At 45.3% G+C, this 24,406-nt stretch overlaps 1 protein-coding gene across 1 annotated transcript in view; it reads right to left on the bottom strand.

Annotated features, from left to right (window-relative positions):
* Window positions 1–695: 695 nt before the first annotated feature.
* Window positions 696–24,406, bottom strand: part of NCAPH (non-SMC condensin I complex subunit H) — a 35,584-nt gene continuing 11,873 nt past the window's right edge. Inside the window, exons 7-18 of the mRNA XM_059407635.1 lie at window positions 20,918–21,107; window positions 19,499–19,590; window positions 18,567–18,772; window positions 13,624–13,772; window positions 13,111–13,217; window positions 12,431–12,553; window positions 9,270–9,380; window positions 7,914–8,090; window positions 6,150–6,263; window positions 3,723–3,811; window positions 3,030–3,105; window positions 696–1,194 (exon numbers count right to left, since the gene is read on the bottom strand). Of these exons, the coding sequence (XP_059263618.1) occupies window positions 1,135–1,194; window positions 3,030–3,105; window positions 3,723–3,811; window positions 6,150–6,263; window positions 7,914–8,090; window positions 9,270–9,380; window positions 12,431–12,553; window positions 13,111–13,217; window positions 13,624–13,772; window positions 18,567–18,772; window positions 19,499–19,590; window positions 20,918–21,107 (1,494 nt within the window). The 3' untranslated portion in view covers window positions 696–1,134. The remainder of the gene's footprint in view (window positions 1,195–3,029; window positions 3,106–3,722; window positions 3,812–6,149; window positions 6,264–7,913; window positions 8,091–9,269; window positions 9,381–12,430; window positions 12,554–13,110; window positions 13,218–13,623; window positions 13,773–18,566; window positions 18,773–19,498; window positions 19,591–20,917; window positions 21,108–24,406) is intronic.

Genomic DNA, 24,406 nt, shown 5'->3' with positions numbered 1-24,406 from the left:
AGGGGTGGGGAGTGTTTTGTTTTGTGTGGTGTTTGACTTAGAAGCAAGTTCTTTATGATCAAGAGTTTTCTCCAATTACATACCCCACTGCTTCTGATCCAAGATCTCTATTTACCTAATGAATGGTGCAGGGTGCTCGGGCAGCAACCCAGAACCTGCCAAGGACAGAGTTACTTTGATCAACATCTACAAGCAAAGCCTATGATCTGAGCAGCATATGGCATAGCAGCTAAGAACGAGGACTTCAGAAGCACAGTACTTGGTTCGAGGTCAGTCTCTGTCGGCCATCTGCCCTTAGGCAGGTTCCTTTACTCTGAAGCACCTATGTCTCTGTGTAAAAAGGGAGTGAGAAGAGTATGTTCCTCTTAAAGACGCTAAGAAGTCTAGGTGAGGTGATCCACAGAAGGTACTAGTAACTGTCCCTTAACAAAGCTTAGCAATTTTTACTACCATCATCCGCCAGCATAATTCATAGGCCCAAGGGTCCCAATCTGGAAATGTGACCTCCAGCCAATGGTTGGTTTCTCTCTCCTCTCCTCTGCCACAAGACAAATCCTCTCAGCCTTTAAGTGTTTCCTGCCTTTACGGACAGATGGGTATCATCTAGCTAACTAACTGCATCCCAACTGAAAGGAAAGGACCAGCTCTAACTTATATAGAATGTACTAAAATATTTGGCCATGCATTATTGTTTAGAATGATTTTATTTTAAGGCTACACAATATATATACATTTGTAAGTGCACATATGATGTGTTTTATGTACAAGGGTTAGACAGCTGTTTAAAGACAGCCAGGACCTGCTGGGAAATTATTGTCTATGAAAGTGTAGAAAATAACAAAGATCAACTTAGGAGACAAAAACTAGACATGGATACAAAGTATGGATATAGGTTTTCCCAATTGAGAACAGTATCTTCACCAGCTCCTCCCTGCTAGGTGGTCACCATGGGGGGGGAAACTTTAATCAAAGACGGAGCTTCGGGGTGTTGGTTCCCCGACTGAGGGAGAGAAGGGAAGAGCAACAGACAAAACAGCCACTCTTTGGTAGTGGGCTAGGCAGCACCCAGGCCACAGACGTCCTGGTCACTGAAGGAGCGATGAATCCTGCTCTGCCAGCTTTTCTCAGGCAAACTTAATCCCCTTGCCTCACCAGAATGTCAGAAAGGTCCTCGGTTCCTTCCAGCTTTAGATTCTGAAGAAAGACCAAACATGTGAACTTTAGCATACTGAAAATACAGGAATCATAACATAGATTCTAATCAAGGCAACAGGGTAGTGACTATAAAGAATGAGGTTTGTCCCGGGACTTTAAGTAAAATTACGTTACAGCAAATATAATTTGCAGGATAAAGCTAATTCCAAATCCTTGCCACCTGCAGGGGAAAAATGCAAAAAGCAAGACTTCCTGGGCACTGGCGCCCGAAACAACCTCTCTCTGTAAAGGGCCCAGGAGTGAAACTATTTGCTCTGGCAGGAGCTAAGAGAAGTGAATAGCCACCAGGAGACACGATATGTGACTGTTAACCGTGTCTGTGTCCGTGCGTGGCCTCCTGCAGCCCTCCCCCTCACTGCCCCATCACCTCATCCCTGGCCATCTGCGCAGGCCTTTCTCTCCCATCTGCGTAGGCCTTTCCCTACCTAACAGCTCTCTTCCCACCTGACACCCCCACACCCACCCTGTGAACTCCCCACCAAGCTGGGCACTTGTTTCCCGCAGGATGAAATGGCTGTCCGAAGCCCCTCTCGCCTAAGCTTGCCACAAGCGTACCTCCCCTCACTGGGTCCTGAGGCAGTTGAAATCACCCCCCGCACCCCACAGTGTGACTTCTGTAGCTTGGTTCCTGGTGGTTCCACTCTGGCTAACAATTTGCACCCTGCTGGCACTGAGGACCCAGCGTCCCGAGTGCTGTCACACCTCACTTCTCAGGGATCTCATTACCAGAGGGGCTGATGACAGACAGGAGTGAAAGCCTGGGAGCAAGGCCACAAAAAGAGACATGTTCTGGTATTAAGTGTTGTGAGATTTCTCTCTGTGGCTCTGGGAAACAGAGCCGATCATCACCGCAGCACTTTCATCACGAGGGCAGAGGTCAGACACAGGCACACAGGAAGTCCGGGGCACTTCTACAGCACCCGCTTTTGCTAGCATTCCAGTACAATCCGACTGACCCTCTCAAACCACACTTCGGTGTTCAGACAGGTGCCACACTCTAAGATCCCCCCTCTTAGCTGGGGGCCGGTGGGGGAGGTCAGAATCTACACTGGTGGTACACGAGGGCAGCGAGGGTAGGGATGCTCTGCCTCAGTGACAACATCTGCGTTAGGGACCAGGGCCCCGGGACACAAAGGATATCAAGTTTCATCTGGGCTTGTTGCTGGCTGCCACGCTTGGCTGCCCGCCCGGGGTGGCACCAGCAAACTCTTGAAGAGATGGGTCCCTGCCTGCTCCCTTGGGAACCAACACAGCTGCTCAGCTCTGCAGCTGGCGTGGCGCACTGCAGAGCCTGGCCTGCTGTCACAGTTGGCACGTCTCCTGGCTCCCGATGTGACACTCTGGTCCCAAGCCTTTCTTCACACCTCTTGGTGGTCCAGCTTGGCTGGCCACTGCCTCCATGTCTTGGGACTCCTTCTTCCTGCATCTTCCTCTCGTCCTCCTCTGTCCCCTCTGTTCTCCACGTTTCCATGTGTCTTGACTTTGGCACTAGTAGGATTTGGCCTTTAAAGCCTTTGACACGCAATGATATCAAAGTGCTTTATGTTTTGAAGCTGGGAACTGATAGACTACAATTCAGCACTTAAATTTTTCCATTTGGGTCCTCCTCATTATTTTCATTGCTAATCATACCCAATGGCCCTTTTCTAAGATTCTTCTAAGTGCCTGGCTAATCCTCTGGGGTCGAAACTATTGTATAAGTCAACTGTATTTAAGTGGTCTTGTGAGGTTGCCCAGGAAAGATCTAGAAAAAAACCTCAAACAGGGTGCCACAAATAAAAGAATTACTCCCTTGCACAACCAAATTTACTTACCTTTTCATTGGCTAAGTGTAGGAGACAGGCAAAGGCCAGGGGTATAGAGAGGTTCTGAGCCATGAGAGGAGGAAGGCTGGAAAACAGAGAGGCAAGTATTTAGCTTGGTCACTGTGGTTCTAGGAACAAAGATTCTTTCAACAAGTAAGAACACACATTTCCAGTGAACAAACTAATGAGAAACAAAGAAATATTTCAGATGCATTTTATAAGCAGATTTTTCCAGTTTCTTATTTGGAAATAAAATTTCACTTGCTCCATTCCAGCCAATGGTGCAGAAAAATGCTTTTTTTAAAAAATGTCTTTTTAAAAAGTTGGTCTATATTAAGTCATTTATCAATGCAAAGAAGAAACAGAAAAACTGCCCCGAGTATTAAAACAGCAGATGGGGGCGCCTGGGTGGCTTAGTGGGTTAAGCCTCTGCCTTCGGCTCAGGTCATGATCTCAGGGTCCTGGGATTGAGCCCCGCATCAGGCTCTCTGCTCAGCGGGGAGCCTGCTTCTCTTCCTCTCTCTCTGCCTACTTATGATCTCTGTCTTTCAAATAAATAAATAAAATAAAAGCTTAAAAAAAAAAACAACAAAACACAGCAGATGGTGTGAGGGTCTGTCACACCAGCAGCTCAGGCTGGAGCACTCTCAGCCGGGGCTCAGAGGAAGGGGCCGGGAGCCCCCCGCGTTCACCGGCTCATACCTCTTCTGCAGGTCCCTTGTGAGCCCGCTGAGCATCTTCTCATCAGCCACCTTCACCGGGTCCTCTTTTCCAGTTTCACTGTGGTTTGTCTAACAGAGGAAGGATATTGACACTTAGACATTCCAGGTCAGTTCACTTTTGAGAAAGCAACATAAATTTCGAAGTTGTACCTCCAAAGAGTTTACAATGAAACCAAAACATTTCTAAGTTACATCTTGAAGAATGGGGACCCATAAAGAGACCCTGTGCCGCAGCCCTGGACTATGACACTGACGAAGTTATGGTAAATGTGGACGTCAATGGCCAGTATAATCCCAGTAAAGGAAGAATTGCAAAGAGGGTTCTGGGCTCCTCTGAAGTAAAAAAATACAAACTAACAAGACCCATGATTATTTATAGCTTCAACCAAGGGCAGCACAGAATCCATAATCTCTAAGGCAAGCAGTTATCAAAGGATATCATGTTTGGTATCTGCATTAAGATAACCCAGAATGTGTACACAGGGAGAGGAGTGGGGTGACAGGACAGGATAGGTGATAGTACAGATAAAACAGTGATAACTATTGGAGAAAAAGGTGTTCACTATACTATGCTCTCTCTGCTTTTGAATACCGTCGAATATTTTCTTTTTTTAAAGATTTATTTAGGGGGACCTGGGTGGCTCAGTGGGTTAAAGCCTCTGCCTTCAGCTCAGGTCATGATCCCAGGGTCCTGGGATCGAGCACCACATCGGGCTCTCTGCTCAGCCAGAAGCCTGCTTCCTCCTCTCTCTCTCTCTGTGCCTGCCTCTCTGCCTCCTTGTGATCTCTGTCTGAAAAATAAATAAATAAAATATTTAAAAAAAAAAAAGATTTATTTATTTGAGAGAGAGTAAGAGAGCATGTGTGAGTAGGAAGAGGAGCAGAGAGAGAGAGAGAGAGAGAGAAAGAGAATCCTCAGATTCCCCACTAAAGGTGGAGCCTAACATGGGGCTGGATCCCAGGACCCTGAGACCATGGCCTAAGTTGAAATCAGGAGTCAGATGTTTAACCAACCGAGCCACCTAGGCACCCTGTTTGAATATTTTCATGATAAAAGATTTTTTTTAATAAAGAATAAATCCTGGATGTCTGGTGTGGCTCAGTTGGTTGAGCAACTGCCTTAAGGTCAGATCATGATCCTGGAGTCCAGGGATCGAGTCCCACATCAGGCTCCCTGCTCAGAGGTGGATGGTGTGTGTCTGCTTCTCCCTCTGACCCTCGCCCTCTTATGCTCATTCTCTCTCTCTCTCTCTCTCTCTCTCTCAAATAAACAAACAGAATCTTTAAAAATAAATAAATAAATAAATCCTTTGTTAACCGGGTATAACCAGAGGACAAGGTATAAGTCATTTAAATTAGAAGTTTAAGTAGAACCCCATTCCCACCTCTTAAAAAGCACATTTCTCTTACATTTGTATCCTATTCAGTTTAGTTGATAAAACCTTATGAATATGACTGAAGCTTTATCTGATAACCATGACTACACAACTCGGGGTCCTCAATCAAATCATGATTTTCACTTCTCAGCCAGCAGGAGAAGGTTTAAGAGAGCAGGCTGAGTTTTCCAAAAAAGCTCAGAACACTGCCTGAACAGAAGAGGTCCAGAAGAAAGAATGAAAGGATTCTGGTTAATTAAGAGCTCCATTCAGCTGGAAAGAATTAGTCAATGTTTCACCTTATTCTGAAGGAGAGAGAGAGAATTTGACAGAAAAAAAAGTAATAATAATAATAATAATTTTTTTTATACTTCTTTTCTACTTAGAATACATCTCCCTATTAGATCAAAGGGCTTAAACATTTTATGGTATGTGAGATGTTAGAATTTGTTTTCCAGAACAGTGGTTCATCAACCTAAATCACACCAGCAGTGAGTATATACACCAAATTTTTCCTCAACTCTGTTTAATTACTAAGGCTGCTAAAGCTCTGTTTAACTGCTAAAGCAGTGGAAATTGCTTTGGTTTGTATTTTGTGATGACCAGCAAAGTTAAATAATGTCTGTGCACTAGTTTACCATCTGTATCACTTTTTGTGTGATTTGTTTGTTCTTGGTTCATCCCACTTTCAGAGGTGTGAGATCTTTCTTGTATTTCTTTTTCTTTTTTTAAGAGTTTATTTATTCATTTGAGAGAGAGAGAGTAAGAGAGAGCATGAGAGGGGAGAAGGTCAGAGGGAGAAGCAGACTGCCCATGGACCTGAGAGCCTGATGCAGGACTCGATCCCATGACTCTGGGATCATGACCTGAGCTGAAGGCAGCCACTTAACCGACTGAGCCACCCAGGTGCCCTGTCTTTCTTGTGTTTCTGAAAGAATACTTTCTCTATTCACTGTTGATCTTGGAGCCTTAACCATGAGCCATTCCCCTCCCACATGCTGGGTAGCTGGAGAGCAAGCAGAGCGTGTTACCTCTGTGTCTGCTTGCTTGGAGAACTTTGTCAGCAAACTCCACATGCTCTGCTTCAACTTCTTCATGTCCATTCTCTTGGCAGTCTTGGCATAATGAATTTCAATTTTATTTACCTAAAATAGATATGTGACAAAGTAAAATTAAGCAAACTAAAGAAACATTTATAATCTACCCATTATAAAATCAAAAAGTCTGGAGTTCAAATAAAGATTCTGATATAGTCTTGATCAAAGGAATGGCAGAGCTTTGTTTGGATATGCCAAAACAGAGTCCCTCATTTCAATCTAATTTCTTGTTGATCAAATGCAATCTACATTTTTTTTTTTTTTTAAAGATTTTATTTATTTATTTGACAGACAGAGATCACAAGTAGGCAGAGAGGCAGGCAGAGAGAGAGAGAGAGAGGAGGAAGCAGGCTTCCTGCGGAGCAGAGAGCCCGATGCGGGGCTCGATCCCAGGACCCTGAGATCATGACCCGAGCCAAAGGCAACAGCCCAAACCACTGAGCCACTCAGGCGCCCCGCAATCTACATTTTTTTTAACTACCTTTTTTTTTTTTAAAGATATTTAAAATTTATTTATTTGACAGAAAGAGAAAGTGAGAGAGAGAGAGCATGAGAGGAGAGGTCAGAGGGAGAAGCAGACTCCCCATGGAACTGGTAGCCCGATGTAGGACTCGATCCAGGAACTCGGGGATCATAACCTGAGTCAAAAGCCGTCGATTAACCAACTGAGCCACCCTGGCGCCCAAGAACAATCTACATAAAGACTTAGCTGGAGGCTGCCTGGGTGGCTCAGTGGGTTAAAGCCTCTGCTTTCGGCTCAGGTCATGATCTCAGAGTCTTGGGATCGAGCCCTGCATCGAGTCCTGGATCGGGATCTCTGCTCGGCAAGGAGCCTGCTTCCCTTTCTCTCGGCCTGTCTCTCTGCCTACTTGTGATCTCTCTCTCTGTCAAATAAATAAAATCTTAAAAAAAAAAAAAAAAAAAAAAGACTAAGCTGGAATTCTAGGGTAAAGAGCTAGGCCAATCAAATGGATATGAAATCACTAGGCCTGTCACCTGGTATGCAGGTGATTAATGCATCATCGTTTCATATAAATTGAATCTGGCCAAGATTTTCTTTCTTTTTAAAAGACATTTTACTTTTAAGAAATCCTTACACCCCACACGGGGCTTGAACTCACAACCCCGAAATCAAGAGTGGCCTGCTTCATGGATTGAGCCAGAGCCAAATGGCCAGCCTCACCCAAACAGCACAGAAACCGATTTTCCCTGCCTGCAGCCTTCATTCACATACTTTACCACTTTGCTTCTAGTCATATGGATTATCACCATTTTTTTTTTAAAGATTTTATTTATTTATTTGACAGATAGATCGCAAGTAGGCAGAGAGACAGGCAGAGAGAGATGGAGAAGCAGGCTCCCTGCTGAGCAGAGAGCCTGATGCAGGACTCGATCCCAGGACCCTGGGATCATGACCTGAGCCCAAGGCAGAGGCTTTAACCCACTGAGCCACCCAGGCGCCCAGTTTATCACCATTTCTAAAGAGATGGCTAGTTCCACACAAACTAAATTAGCCATCAGCTCGAATATTCTCAACATGACCCTACTTAAGAATCAGCCACTTGGAGATCAGCAGGTTAAAACTAAGAAAGAAAAAAACAAAAAATCAAGTCCAGACCAATGTGACTCTCAAATAGGAGGAAAATTAAATAGATCTCAGGCAAACAATCTAACATAATTCTTGGCTTTCATCTTTACCTTCTGAGGTTCAGCTACCAGATTTGACTCCCCATAAGTGATGATGTCTAATCCTTGGACTTCAGGCACATCACCATTCTCTTGTGCTGTCTTGGGTGGATGGCAGGATGTAAGGTCAAAGGTCCCACTTGGTCCCACAAATAAGTCATCCGACTCTTCATAGTCACTGTCAGCAGCCTGGGCAAGGAAACAGTTCTTTAAGTTTGGCAGGATCTTGGAGTGTCCTTGAAAAAGGCTCTATTTATACATTAAGAGCAGAGCACCTGAGAGTTCGTTATATGAGTCAAGCCTAGGATGGTCTTCTAGGTGCCTCCAGTGACCCTCTGGTTACACATAAGCCCTATGAGGAAGGTATCTGCTAACTAAGACCTCCAGAGCAAGGTAGGAGGAATAATCACAACTGCCAGTGTCCCCTTTGGTTTCTAGCCAATTTCAGATTTCATTTTATGGACAGCATTTCCAAAACACCTGAGATCTGACCCACATGCCTCACCCGACGTGAGCACAAGAGGTGTCAGAGGTCTCCAGCCAGCAGTGGGGGCCCTGCCTGGGAGCTGTGAAAAAGTCGTTCTTGGACCAAGACCAACAGGAATGGATCAGATCTCTGGGCTGGGGCCTAGGACTTGGTTTTCAAGCAGGCTCTCTTACCCCCTAAAAATGTGAGAAGCACTTGCCAAGCGGTCTGGATTTTCACTAAAAGGTAACCACCCAAAACTCTCCTCCAAGGAAGATGACAAGGTGAACAAGCTATTCTTCAGTTCTTGTCCCTCTCCCCAAAGGGACACAGAGACCTAATATTTCCTCCCTTTCTGTTATTTACATTTGCCACTTTATTAGTAGACTCATAAAATTATTTAGTCTAAACTAAGATTTAAAAATGGAGAGTGGCTTATACAAATTCACAACGTAACAACTAAAATCAGAGCTATAAGCCCAGTCTCCTGAATCTACCCCCTAGACCTTTCCCTTTCAGATCCCACCATCTTCACATGTCTGAACGTCCTGTACCCCTAGACAAAAATATTGGTTTCTAAAAGCAAGAGGAGTATTTTCCTCTGAAATCCCAAAATAGTCAAAATAAGTGCTTTGCACAGGCTAAAGACATTGGCTGGTTTATTGGAATATAACCATTCACTTTCCACATACAGGGTTTGAGGTAAAGCAGGCCTAGCTTTTGGCTGTTTCCTCAGCTTTTTGCCATTTCCTGATGCCTGGGGGGCTGGGCAGGCAGCCATAACCCTCCTCCCCCAATTCAGAATTTCCTACAGTCTTCCGCCATATAGGAAAGGGAGGAGATGGGGAATAGAAAAGGCTCTTCTGCTTATGAGAAAGGACAGAGCTCCTCTCTCCTTTTACCTGTAATCCAGGGCAAAAGTTGGAGGTGTCATTAGGGTTATTGTAATCATAGTCTCCAATTTCTTCATAATGTTCGGTTCCTGCTCTCTGGCCTTGGGCAGTCTTAAGTAACTAGAATGAAGGAAAGAACAACTGCAGAAAGCAATTTCTAGAAAAGTAGTTCCAACCTAGGTTGGATGATAACCTTAGTTCTTATGATCAAGCTCCTAGAATTACAGAATTTTAGAGTTTTAAGGGCCGTGAGAAGTCATCTAATCCCGACAACTTCAGTTGCACAACTCCATTCTAGAGCAAGCCCCACGGTAGTAGTGCTTGGAGGCCATCCATCCCAAATAAACCAGAGCAGCTCATTTGCAATTAGGTCTGCACACAATTTCATTTTAAAAAGGGTTTGTTAAAAACAAAATTGCCAAAAAACAAAACAAAAACCCCAACAGAATTGCCTATAGTTATCTGAAAAGAAGTCAACTTGAGGTTGCTCAAGTAATTCTGAGAGAAAACCCACTCATGATTTTAATTCACAGACAGCCTGTCCCATTTCTGGGGAAATCTCTGCTCCCTACATAGCTAGCTATAGGGAGAAACATCCAGCTCTTCTCCCCGTCATTACACCCCCAGGTCTTTGTTCTGTCTTCCAGAGCCTCACAGAACAAGCCTCCCTCCTCTTTTGGGAATGACTGTGACCACAGCCCTTCAAATATTTGCTGCCCGTTAGACCAGTGATTTTTACCTGGGGTATGTGTCTTTGAGGTGAAAGGTCCCCCAGCAATGGGTCTGTGATTAAAGGAGAGAGACTGATACAAAGCAAAGGTCAAGCAAATCTTTATTCCGCGCCAAGCATCGAGAATCAAACCGAATGTTCGGGGCCGTGCCTCTTACAGAGAGGGTGACCTTTCTCTGCTTCACAGACTAGCTTTTAAGGGCAAAGGCCATGTGGTTGGGCCTGGCCACGCATAGGTGGCCAATGAATTTGTAACACACAGAGAAAGCTGCACAGTCATGTTAGGTCACACATAAGTGACCAATTGAATTACAATTTACCCTAGTAGATACTGGAACTAGCCTATCACCTTGGTCAGAATTGGCGCCCAAAAGGCTCCCAAAGGGTGGGGCCCATACTCCTTGGTAACTAGGGAGACAGTATGCGGCCCCCGCCTCCCCACAGATGTCTCCACAAGGCCTGAACCACTCTTGTATTTGGGCTTTGTTATCTGGGACTGGTTTCTGGGACTGGTTTTTAAGTAAGTCCCCTGGGGGGAAGGGGGGCAAGGACAGTTTAAGGGTTAAACAACAAGGTTATTGTTTAACTAGACGGAAATGGAAGTGCTCTGGCTAAAAAGGTCCTTAAAGGAGTGAAGGAAGTGAGGCTGAAGGTATTCAGTTTACAAAGCATACTGAATATTCTACTACAGTGATATAATCCAAAAGCAGGCAAAAAAAAAAAAACAAAAACAAAAAACAAAAACCCAAAAAACCACCACAAAAACCCCCACAATGTTTTTGTAACACAATCCAAAAATAATATTCAATAATAGGTATTTATTGACTTAAGTCCTCTTTCTTCCTCAGTTCCTCATATGACACCATTTCTAAATCCCTCCCCATTTAGGATACTGTCCTTTAGGCACACGGGAAACTGTCCATAGTCTACAAGAAGTGTTTCAGAAAGGGGCTGTGACCGCCTCGTGTTATCAGCTGGTTGCTACTAGAATCCGCCTGTAAGATAATTAATCCGCCTGTAAGATGGTTGATCTGTATGGTCTGTAGCCAAACAGTGCTTACTAACCCAGCATTTAATTTCCAGGGTTCCCAGAGTTTAATAGTCATTATCCCCGTGTAGCCCTGGTGGAAGGGCAGGGATCTTCAGTTCCTGCTGCCTGGCTGCCCTACCACTCAGTGACTTTGACCCTGTGGACAATCAGAAGCAGAAGTTCTTTCTTCTACTATAAACAACAAAACTACAGCCCCTGGAATTAATATGCAAATTCCCACCGAAGGCCACAGTCTTCAGATGCTCCTAATAAGGGCTTGAGGGAAGGGGGTTGGGTAACTCCTGGCCACAGAAAGGAGCTCCAGGCTGGGTAAGGTTTGGTAGCAGTGTCCACTGTCCCTCTGTCCTGCTCTTCTGCCGCAGGGCCCCATTTTCCCATTAGAACACGACCCGGCTAGCATCTAACCAACACTGACCACAACCATCGTTTCTACTACTGCTGCAACTCTGTATCTCTTTCTACATTTTTAAGAGTATTTCTGTTAAGTAAACAGTACTGATTAAAAGGAAAAATATATCAATGTTGGTTTATAAAAACACAATGGGAAATTGTGAATCCGGAGAACTGTATACATATCATTAATGTATTGTAGAGAAGCAGGCAGAATAAGGAAGAGGAAAATAAAGACAGTTTGTGTCTAGGACACCACAAGACCAGAACACCCAAGGAAAGCAAGTGAGCAGAGGGTCTAGATAAAAGGGAACTTGGCAGGAACCGCTGCCTGGTAACCCTGGCAACGGTGACACGCACTTGCGACCAGCATAGCCAGAAGCAGCCACGCACGCGCAGATGAGGTGAACAGCGACTGGGGGCCAGCCCTGGGTGGTCTAGATGCTCATCAGAAAGAGGAGCCTTGACAGAGCCCAGGAAGGTGGCCCAGCTCTAGATAACTCCCTTGAGGACTGCACAGTCAGGTGTTTGGCACCCACACTACCCCATAAGTCACAGTGGGGCTCGTGTCTACACCTGGATCATAAGGAAGGCAGTGTGGCCCGGGGAAAGCAACTGGCTAGTGAATCCACAACATCAATGAGAAAGGGAGAGAATCAAGAAATAACTACCACCACGTAAAAACCTTAGTGAAAGACTGTTTATCTCCCTAGCGTTTCAGCACCAAGGCCTCAGCGGCCACCCAGCAGTCTTACCAGCTGAAGTATCCAAATCTCCAACCTGCATCTATGCCATAAGCTTTCCCTTTAGCTTTGGGAATGCAGCTACACCCGCTGCATTTCCTGGTGACTGCCCCTGGCTAACACCTTCCCCTCCCCTTGCGCTCTCCTTTTCCTCAAAGGCGAGGGCTGGTAGTCAACATTGCCAACCATCTGATTTCTCCCACGCTACCAGCACGTTCGACAGCAGCAGCCTGGAGGAACCAAGGAGCAGTCTTACCCTGGTGCCTGGTTTGAGATGCAGCTGGACAAGATGATCTGTCTCGTAGAAGAAATCCGGGGGAAGAGTGGTGGCTTTCCAATTCTGGTTCTCCAAAGTGGACTTGGCCAGAATAGTAGAAGCCTGTTAATTAAAAATAAAAAATCTTTTTTTTTTTTTTTTTTGAGAGAAAGGGAGATATTGAGAGAGCACACATGAGGCAGGAGTGGAAGAGTAGCAGAGGGAGAGAATCTCAAGCAGTCTCCACAGAGCCTGTTGCAAGCCTCACAACCCTGAGATCACGACCTCAGCCAAAATCAAGAGTCGGAGTCGGATGCTTAACCAACTGAACCACTCAGGCACCCCAGGCATTTTAGTAAGAATGGTCAAAAAAAAAAAAAAGATATGGTCAAAACAATTTTTTTTTAAGCAGCTTGGGAAGGATTTGGGCAGCACTAGCCTACTGTCAAGAGTTCCCAGTTCTGTAGCAAAGAGTGATTTTGCTAGACATTATTAATATTCTAAACCTGATTCTACCTGTCACTGAGTTCAGGGCTATTTCTCAATTCCTCTAGAGTTTGAGGGAGAATGAAACCATCCATTTACTCTAAAACTTAAATTTGTAATGAATTTTTTAAAATCTGAGAAGAGTGAAAAGAGCAATTTTAAAAAGCATATAGGCTAATAGATCTAGCACAAACCTTTGTTTTTTTAAAATATACATCAAAGTCAATATCATCGTCAAAGTCAATTTCAAAATCCTTCTTTGTACTCTTCTTTTTGTTCTCTGATTTGGAGGAAGCATCTTCTGCAGAAATGAACACAGATGTCACATTGTTCACCTCTGTGGACAATATTATGTACCCATTTTGCAAGATCTTACCAACCGCAAAAATGCTCACGTTTTTGTCTGAGCATAAAAGCATCAGGAAAGGCAAATCATATACCTAGTTTCATCCCTAACTTAAGATTTGTGGTCTTGCTAACAAAACACACTTACAAGTATGCTAATTAATCCCTTCTTTTCAAAGAGAGAATGTAAAACACATCATGCTGGCAAGGCCCTTCAGAGTTCTAGAGTCCTGCCTTGTAAGCCTATGGTCATTCCCACGTATGGCCTCTGTTTGAAGTCACATGGATACTGGATGATCATCAACACTATCTCTTAAAGTTCACACTTGGAAGTACAGATGTTCAAACTTAGAAGTACATACGTTTGAGTCGGGGTCTAAAGCGCCAGTGATCTGGGCCAGCCCACATTGACATGGTACGGGGACTAAAATAGGAATATTCTCCAGGTTTCGTGGATAGAAGAGGGCACATGGTCCTAATGTCTCCGTCCCCAAGGGGAATCATTTCTCTCCTGTAACACACATGAAATCATATTTTTACCTGTCCAACTGTGTACATGTCAATATCCATAATACAATCATGCCATTTACATGCAAAACAGCGTGTGATGAAACTGAAGACGCTACCTACCCACTTCTCCACAGATGAGCAGCATTTCTAAGAGTAAGTACAATATAAATATTTCATCGTTAATAATTCCTTAGTTTTTACTTCATCAAAGTGCTAAAGTTTCTCTTAATTCTATATTATGATCACAAATAGCTATACAAAGAGGCTTTAAAGTACTTCATGGAATACAAGTTTACCCATCTGAGAGATAAGGAAACAGTGGTAGAGGGAAGGTAAGTTGTCTTTTTTTTTTTTTTTAATTTTATTTGAGAAAGAGTGAGAGGGGGAGCACACAAGAGAGGGGGCAGTGGCAGAGGGCGATGCAGGCTTCCCATTGAGTAGGGAGCCGCATGCGGGACTCAATCCCAGCACTTCAGGATCATGACCTGAGCTGAAGGCAGACACTTAACTGACTGAGCCACCCAGACGCCTTGGAGAGAAGGTAAATTTTCACGTAAGACTGCAGTCAAGTAAAATGCCAGAGCTGGGGGCGCCTGGGTGGCTCAGCTAGTTGAGTGACTCCCTTCAGCTCAGGTCATGATCCTGGAGTTTGGGGATTGAGTCCCACATTGGGCTCCATGCTCAGCAGGGGGTCTGCTTCTCCCTCTGACCTTCCCCCTCAGGCTCATTCTCTCTCATATAAATAAATAAAACCTTAAAAGAAAAAAATGCCAGAGCTGCAAGGAGGACACAGTTCTCTGAATCTGCCTCAAGATCTTTCCATTCACAAGGCTTCCAGCCATACAGATGATAATCGCTCAGTCTTTCTTTCCCATCCTTCGTAAGTGAGGGCTCCAATAACACTTGTAGTGCCTACTAAAAGTGAATAGATGTTACTCTGATTTGTCCCTCAAATGACAAATGACAATGGGGGGGCACTTATAATCTGTTAAGCCACCTAGCTTTATTCCCGGCTGTGTACGAAGAGTCTGACTGGTCAGTCCAGTATGACAGTTTGGGTTTGGTTTTTCAACCTTTCGGCAATGTTCTAGTCTGTGCGGGGAGCCTGATTCATCAGAAAGTATGCTAGTGCTGCTATACTGCCCTCTAAAGGTCAAGGTCCAAGGAAACCTCAGACACTGAGCCACTTTTTATCTACACTGAGCTATAAATACACCATCTTCAAACCAAGCCTTGTGTAATAAGGTTAAAATACTTTAAAAGAGGACGTTGCCTTTATGTACAGAATCTTTATTTTAAAACCAGGAATCTGTATTTGTATATTTATTGTGTAATTAAAACTTAATTTTATTTTTATTTTTTTAAAAGATTTTATTTATTTATTTGACAGACAGAGATCACAAGCAGGTAGAGAGGCAGGCAGAGAGAGATAGAGAGGAGGAAGCAGGCTCCCTGCCGAGCAGAGAGCCCGATGTGGGACTCGATCCCAGGACCCTGAGATCATGACCTGAGCCAAAGGCAGAGGCTTAACCCTCTGAGCCACCCAGGCGCCCAAAACTTAATTTTATTATTTAAAAAAAATTTTAATCTGTCCACCCAATGTGGGCCTCAAACTTACAACCCCAATATCAAGAATCACATGCTCTACCAACTGAGCCTGCCAGGCGCCCCTAAAACTTAATTTTAAAAATTAGAATATATGAAAAAAATTCACATTTCTAGTATGTAAAATGCCTTTATGTTATAAAGGAACTCTTCTGTTCTGGCATTCAGGCTGGGAATTTATTGGGAACTTATAGGCAAAGCTATAAAGAGCTTGGATCCCATCCCCTGAGAATCTGTGGGCCAGGGCAGGGCTAAAGCCCTTGAGGCTTGAACTCCAGCCATTTTCTCTCGCAATATACAAGGCTACAAGGCTACGTGGCAGGTGCCTTTTTCATCCCAACTCCCCGACTCAATAACTAACCTACTTCCCAGTGTCCTCAATTCTCCATCAAACATCCCCTCCAGCAAACTCCTCTAATGCCCTCTGGAGGAATTACTTCTTCTACCTGCCCTCCTCCCACAGGGCCCCTCCAGGTTAGTACTGGTTCAGTACATAGCACTAGAATCTATCTGTAGGTCACCTCCCAGCTGGCTCCTGGCATCTCACCATGCAAGTAGTAGAATGCCTCATTCCTGCAAGCATGAAACAGGTGGTGGTATGGGCCTAGCCCACAGTCTAGGTCTTTAACCACAGCAAGCACCTGTTTCACAGAGACTGGCTAGAGTAGACACACAGGTTGTTGCTGCTGCAAGAGGGAGTGCATCCAAGCTGCTGTTGGACATACGCCACTATGTTAGGCCTGCCCTTGTCAATGCATGAAGTGTACAGCAGTCTGAATAGTGCCATCCAGGGACCAACAACAAGGGGCACCCTACAAAACACTGGTATTTATAATTCAGCATGGCCCCATCCCATCTCAACCTAGAGAAGCCCATAAAGACCTTTCAGTCCAGGGGCGCGTGGGTGGCTCAATCGGTTAAGCATCTGCCTTTGACTTAGGTCATGATCTCGGGATCCTAACATTGAGCTCCATGTTGGGATCCTTGCTCAGCAGGAGCCTGCTTATCCCTCTCCCTCTGCTTACAGTCTCTCAAATAATAAAATCTTACACACACACACACACACACACACACACACACACACACACTACCTTTTAGTCCAGTACAGTGTTCACAATCCTGGGTGCATAGTACAATTACCCATGGAGTTTTGGAAATGTGATGCAAAGCCTGGCCTCTGGGACTCTCAGTTTAAATGCTCTGGGGTGGAGCCTATTGTCCAAAGTTCATTACAGGCAGTCAGAATTGGTCAAAGGCACTAAGTGATACCCAGCTCTATCCCATTACTTAACTTCTCTGAGCCTGTTTCCTCATCTGTAAAATGGGGACAACAGGACCTCATAAGATTGTTGCAAGGCTTAAGTAATTACATTTTCTGTTTTCTGTAAATTATGTGAGATAACATAGGTAAGGCCCCTGGCACAGTAGCTGGCCTGAAGCCAGATTAATAGAGCACTCAATGAGCTCAGACATTACTAATATCATCTAAGCCAAACCCTTCATTTTGTGCATGAGAAAACAAAGACCCCAATAGATGAGGCCACTTGCCTCTACCCCATACCTCACAGCTATGCATGGCAGTCAAGTCCGTGCAGTTTCAATACTGAGCTCTTGGGCGAGGCCAGTGCCATGCCAAGGATAAGGATTTCAAGACAGATATAACTTTGGGCTACAACCCAAATGCCCTGCCCCTAAAGCGCTCAGTAGGATGGATCCTAAGACTTTGTTTTGTTTGAAACTGGGGAGAGAAGTGCAGGCATTTCTTCAAGGTAATAAAATGGAAGTGACTAAAGCCCTTTGCTACCGTCAGTTCCTTAGATGTCAGGAAAGTGATGGTTGTTCATTGACATTTGAATCTGAACTGAAAGAGCTCATCCCACCTACCCACATACCATTTCTCAGTCTGTAGAAGATAGGAGGGGCACAGGGACAAAACTGCAGGTATACTAATAGTATGAATCAGGAGAAGAAAAGAGGGTGCCAAAGGGCCTCGCTGGGTAGTTTTGCCTTAAGGTATCAAATGTTTAGCCCGTCAACTTCTACACAGATGTGAAGAGACATCATCAATCTAATCATTTCCCACATGAGTAGACAAATTATCCTAGACAACTTCTAAGGTTTTGCCCCCCACTAAACCAGCTTGGCTGTCCTGTCCCAGGAACACAAAATTGTTATAGGCACAGGAGTTGTCAGAGGGACTGTTCATCACAGTCTTACGGAGTCTCTGAAACCCAAGCCCAGTCACGACCTTTAGCGGCCCTCAGTGCCACAGGATTATGGAATCCGCTTCCAAATAATATTCAAAAGTAAAACTTACTAATTTCCTAAGTACATATAAATAAAGGTCAACAAAGTTCTGATTTTCTTCTAGGCCTACTAGAGTTAATAAAAAAATTAAATTTCTACAGACAAGGGCACCTGGGTGGCTCAGTGGGTTAAGCCTCTGCCTTCAGCTCAGGTCATGATCTCGGGGTCCTGGGATCGAGTCCTGCATTGGGCGCTCTGCTCGGCAGGGAGCCTGCTTCCCTTCCTCTCTCTGCCTGCCTCTCTGCCTACTTGTGATCTCTGTCAAATAAATAAATAAAATCTTTAATAAAAAAGAAAAAAAAATTGCTACAGACCCATTCTACCACCTCTCCTCCTGCACAACATGTTCGGTTTTATCTGCTTATTTAGTTTCCCCTACTTCGCTTGTCCTGTCTGCCTATCTGGTTAACCCAACACTGCCCAGCCCCTCCTCTTTGCCTGACCCTCCAGGCAGGGGCCACTTTGTTTATACAATCAGCATGTAAGGCTGTTTCTGTCTATAACCAATCTGGAGTGATGTAGCCAAAAGCAAGACTGCACATGGTGTGGAGAAAGCACATTCCGTGCTACCAAAACACACGTGGAAACGACAGCCACCACCGTAGCAGTGCCTATATCCCAAGTTCTCCTCTCCAGCACTTTACACGTTTTAACTTTATCCTTCCAAACTCCTGCAATGTCACCAACAGGTGGCTGAGCTGACATTCCCAGGCAGGTGTGATGCCACTATGGGTCAGAATGGCTCAGCCTGTGTGGACAATGGAGCCAGCAGGCTAGGCTAGCCGATCTCAGAGATGAAATGAGATGGTGCTAGCAGGAAATCTGCTAAGAACCAATGGAAACCTCCTCTGGGAACCTCTTCCAGGCCTTCTGAGAGCCTTACGGGCAGCTCGGAGTGCGGCAGGGCTCCTTCCAGCTCCTGAACTCGGTGCGATCGCCGGCGGCACTGTGCTCAGGTTCATCGTTTGCATCAAAGTCGTCGTCCATGGGCCCGTCAGGGAAGTCCTCGCAGTCACTCTCCTCTACCTCGGCATTGATGTCAAACACCTGCTCGTTTTTCTTGAACTTGTCTACCAGAGCAGAGACAGACTGGGGAGGACAAGGAGAGGATTCTCTAGTTCTCGCCATCCATGCAGCCTGGAGTAACAGCCTGCCTGGACTCCTTCTTAGCCCTGAGTTCCAGGTTCCAGCCTCCCCTCCTGGCTCGCCCTCCCCTGAGTCAAGGTTCTCACGAGAGTAAGGTGCTGAGGAAGTTTATACTGTGCGGCACAGGATGAGGCCGTGTTGTCGTTAGGCACATTTCGTAAAACATGAAACAGGAATTGGCATCCATTAACTACATGTTTAGAGAAAACAGTTTTCCATGGAGACCATTTATTCTGGAAGTGATAGTAAGTAGGCTAAAGGGGGACAAGCTAAAAATATACAGAGAAAAGCTTTACACATGACAGTTTCTCAGGAAACTCTGTGCCAAGGGACTCAACCCTGAAGAGCAGGAAATTCCTTGAGCCTGACAGCAGCCTGAGACCAAAGGCCTGGAATTAGCCATGTTCAAGGGGATAGCCGATTTAAAAAAAAAAAAAAAAAAAAAGTGCACCCAGGAATGACAGGGCTGCCTCACTCTCATTTCTACCCCCCAGGTTTTAGTCCCTACAGAAGTGCCAAGGGAAATATTTTCTGTACTCCTAGCTAAATAAAAATGATGCCACGGTTTCGGGTTCTCACTGGGCAGAACTCATCTTGGGCCATCTCACTGAAACCACAAGCAGTTGGACAAATGCCCAGAGCCCTCAGAAGTCTAAAAGTTGAACTCACCTCATTATGTGTCTCACTGTCCCATTTCGTGAACTGGAACCCGGCCAGGGAAGGGCAGATCTGGCCGTCCTCTGCACACTGCTGCATGGGCGCTGGAGAGGGCAGGAGCAGGCAAAGAGTATGGATGGAGCACGCGCCCCCCACCTCAGAGTGACCAGGGTAGCATGATGGAGATATGGGGCTTTTTCAACCTCTGTTCTGTGGCAGAGGCTGGCTGGTGGCCAAGCTCCAGGTCACAGACTTCTGTCCAGGGAGAGGGTAGTGCTCAGACAACATACCTATCTTGGAGGGAGGCACCACACTGGCACTCCAAAAATTACTAAAATATTAGGGCTTCTGCCCTAATATTTAACATACACATTTAACTCTGAAATGAACGTCACGCCCAATGTTGGAGTTGGGAAATCAAAAATCCTCAAAGTGTACTAACGGCACTATCAATCACACAATGTTACTTATTTTAGTCCTAAACTAAGCGAGGTACCTTACAGAATTAAAGTCCTAGTTGACAGCAGAAACTTGAAAAATACACTATTAGCACAAATATTTATACTTAGAAAACTTTAGTCAAGAATAGAAAGGAGGAAAGCAGCCCCTGTAACATCTGTGAAGTCCTGGAGGGAAAGGAGCAATTCATGCAACCCACAAGTGTAGCTACTGTATTCCTGCCTAACCGTGCACCCAGACGATCCCCCCAGAGTGTGGAGGGTAGGATGGGAGGCAGGATAAAACCCCTGCCAGGCCAGTAAAACGGGATGACAAAAGGACAGGGCCAGGGATGCCTGGATGGCTCAGTCGGTTAAGCATCTGCCCTCGGCTCCAGTCATGATCCCGGGGTTCCAGGATCGAGTCCTGCATCGAGCTCCCCGCTCAGCAGGAAGTCTGCTTCTCCCTCTGCCTGCCTCTCCCCCTGCTTGTGCTAGCTTTCTCACTCTCTAATAAAATCTTAAAAAAAAAAAGGACAGGTCTATTCTCAGACTACCAAGGTGGAGTGTGAAAATAACTACAATACCCTCTTCTCCTCAGGACACCCTGGATTGGTAACAAATAAGAACAAGGCCCCATTGGCTCAACAAAAGCCTATTACAGCCCCTTTTCCAAGTCCAAACTCTGACATTCCTGGCTAACCCCAGGACCCTGAGAAGTGACTGAGAGCCTTGGCTGTTAAGGGGCCCATGCGGGATATGGCACATATGGGCCAAGAGCAATGGCGAGAGTTAGCTACTACTGTTAGCCTCTGTGCTACAGAGGGTAAAGAAGTCCATTTTCCCCAAAAGGATGCCCAACAGGGCATTCCAGAGGAAGCTTCTGGGTAATTTAAACAAGCAACATCATGATGGAGTGTCATGAAACCCATAGCTGTACAGAAACTTTTCTGATGACCGAAATGCCCTGGTGAAACGCATCATGTGTACCCACCTTTTAAATCTGTCGCTTCCACCCAACCTAAATCCGGCAGCTCCAGGGGTTCCTCGGTGGACAGAGTCTGCACATCGGAAGGGAACAGCAGCTCACTTCTGTAGTCATGGCAGTGGAGGGTAGACAGAAACACCCCAGCTGTGCTGCACTCATCGAACGAGGCCGCCGTCTTCTGAAACATGGGGTCGATCTGAGTGAAAAACAGAACAGGCAAGTTATGGGATGCAGACAAAGCAGACAAAATCTCCTTCCCTGGACTCTGTTCATTCCAGGGTATCTCGGCACGTGATCAAAATCGGGAGAGGGCTTTCTTAACCAACCGAGCCACCCAGGCGTCCCTGGGAGAGGGCTTTCTAATAGATCAATAAAATCCCATCCTAGCAGACACTAATTGAAAAGGAAAGCCTATGTGTGGTCAGCTGAATAAAGGTACAGTGTTCAAGTACACAGGAAGTGGCAATAAGCTTCTACTGTGTCACTGTTTATAATCCACACGGACAGTACGCTTCTGCTGGCCTCCTTCCACAAGTCACTGTTTTGAACTAGCTAACCTAGTACAATGCTATCACCACAAATTTCATGGACTTAAAAAGCCTGTGATGGATCTGTTCACAAGATCCCATTATTTACTCTAGGCAGAAATATTTTCACAGATCTGGAGAACACAACCAAGAGATTCAGGGTAAAGACAGGCAGTCAGCAGGGCTAGATGGATGGGTAAAAGATGGGAGAGGCCCTAAGAGAGCTCCCAGGCTGGAGTAAGGAGCAGGAGTGGCACAGCCAGGGGACAGCAATCCCAAAGGCAGACTGGGGCACAGTGCAGGAGAACGAGGACAGAGCAAGACCCAGGCATGTGTAGCAAGAGTGCAGAAGCCACTTGACTCTACTGGTGGCCCTATGACAGGAAACACGTGGAGTATTAGGTTCACAAGTCTCCTGTATGTCCCAGGACATAGCTACTGTGGAGAGAAGGGCCTCAGGGAGGAAGACAGATGTGGATCTCTGGCTGAGCCTTGGTTCTGAACCTGACCTTGACAGAACTGAGATTCTCCTCTGACCTTTCCAGTAAGCCCATCTCAGCATCCTTCCAGCCCCCAGAGTATGACATACATCAACTCAAGTTCTCCCTGTCTCCTTACCCTTCAGGCTGTCAGTTACACACCCTGGCAGGGCTTCCTCCCAGCACATCTCTACCATCTACCCCTTCCTTTTTCACCCGTTGCCACCAATACAACCCACACCTGAGTTAACGCTTGTCTCTCGTTGCTCCCCATTTCCTATCCTAAAACTTCTAGTGTTGTTACTCCCATTCCTCAAATGTCAACTAGAGCACTGGCTTCCCACCTGGAGACCCACACCTTGAGAGTTCCTATGTGGGTAGTTAGTGAAAAACTCAGCATTTCAAAGAGTCAACATAGAAACTGTAAACACCAAAATAAAGCTGAAAACACTAAGACAATTTTCCTCACTTTTTGCCTAGTGAAAACAATGGTTCTTTCATATAAAATGGATCTGATTGACACTTTTTTTTAGTTCTTTGATGGGAAAATGAATTATTGGTGACTGCATAGTTTAGTAGATGAAACTTTTAGCCCCCCCCCTTTTTTTAAATAGTAATCTCTAAACCCAGCATGGGGTTCAAACTCATGACCCCAAGGTCAAGTGCTACGTGCTCTACAGACAGAGCCAGCCAGGCTCCCCAGCTAGGTGAATCTTTTGAAACAAGGGTCCACAGCAAGGAAGAGAAACAGTAAAAGGAGACGTTATACTTCCCACTTCTTTCTTGAAGGTTCTCTCCACCTACCAGCTCTAACGCATTCATTTTATTTTATTTGTTTGTTCAAAGACTTTATTTGTCAGAGAGAGAGAATGTGCACAACAAACTGCATGGTAAAGTCTAGGGCTGTTTCAGCTTTGTGAGTAAATCCTGGGTTCTAGCCAAACTTGTATACTGTCCAGCTCCTTAAAGAACCAGAATTTTCCTGTTCCATGGCTTTTGCTTGTGCCTCTGCCTAGAATCACCTTCCTGGCAAGGTCCATCTGACAAATACCTACCTTTCCTTTAAGGCCCAGTTCAAATTTCACCTCTTCCATAAACTCTGACCTCCACCCACTCTGATTTCCTATAGTATGTGCCTTGAACTTCCTTGCATTGTATCCATTTGTGCTCTCATGGTATAAAAAACTGGAACATAATCAGGTTGGAATCTCCTGTGATAGCAAACATTTTGCACACAGAGAGCTGTGTCCAAAACAGATCAGCTCACATACAAATAAGAGTTCTCAACTGGTCTAGACACATCCACAGAACGTTTGCTTTCTCATCTCCATGCCATCTCCAAGAGAATGCAGGTTCAGGAAAAAGTTGAAACGTCAAATTCTAGGTTTCTGACAATCACTCGCTCTTGTTATCCTCCGAATTGGGCTCTGGCTATTATAAGTTTATAGCAGAGGACAGAACAAAAAAAGCTTTTTATGACTGGGGTACTCAGTGTTTCTTTAAGACTAGTGGTTTCATTTGGCATAACTGTGGCTGACCACCACAGGCTGAGAGGGAACAGTGCTGCTTGCTCTCTTGTTTTCTCTTTAGAACAATGGGAAAGGCTGGTTGGTATAAGCATCCTCAGACTCCCCAGAACTGGGTCTACCTGGTTGGAAAAAAATGACTGGGAACAGAATTTCTTTTTATTTATTTATTTATTTATTTAAGATTTTATTTATTTATTTGACAGACAGAGATCACAAGTAGGCAGAGAGGCAGGCATAGAGAGACGGAGAAGCAGGCTCCCTGCCATGCAGAGAGCCTGATGTGGGGCTCGATCCCAGGATCCTGGGATCATGACTTGAGCTGAAGGCAGAGGCTTTAACCCACTGAGCCACCCAGGCGCCCCCAGAATTTCTAACCGTGTTGTTGAACAGACATTTCACTACAGATCCAGAAGCAGAGACAAGAATGACAGTGAAATAATACTCAGACTATCTAAGAAGGGGGAAAAACATGGAGAGTTGGGGTGGAGAAGGGAAGGTGGCAGAGAATTATATGGCTCCCCTTTGGATATATACAACATATTACCATGGATAAAGTACTTTGCCAGGGACAGATTCACTACCACAAAACCTGTACATGGATGGGACTGGTGTTAACCTGTTGCGACAGTTTAACAAAGTAAAATTCAGAGCCTTTTCCCAGGGCCACGCAGCTAAGATAGCAGAATGAGGATGTGAACTTTCCATCTGCTGCCCCCAAATCTGGTACTACCCAATGTCAACGCTGACATATGAAGAAATACCACCCCCCGCAGAAAGCCAGCCACCCTTTTTTTCCCTGCTCCCTCTTCAGCCTCAGCCTCAGTGTCTCCACTGTCCTCAGGCCCCTCCAGTCCATCCACACAAAGTCCTCACAATAGGATAGGCTGGAGAGGCACCTGGGTGGCTCAGTTGGTTAAGTGATTGCCCTCGGCTCAGGTCATGATCTCAGGATCCTAGGAT

This window comes from Mustela nigripes, chromosome 7 (genome assembly GCF_022355385.1).
Source record: "Mustela nigripes isolate SB6536 chromosome 7, MUSNIG.SB6536, whole genome shotgun sequence".
In the NCBI taxonomy this organism is placed as follows: Eukaryota; Metazoa; Chordata; class Mammalia; order Carnivora; family Mustelidae; genus Mustela; species Mustela nigripes.
The sequence above is the reverse complement of the archived record's forward strand: the minus strand, read 5'-3'. Positions and strand labels throughout refer to the sequence as shown.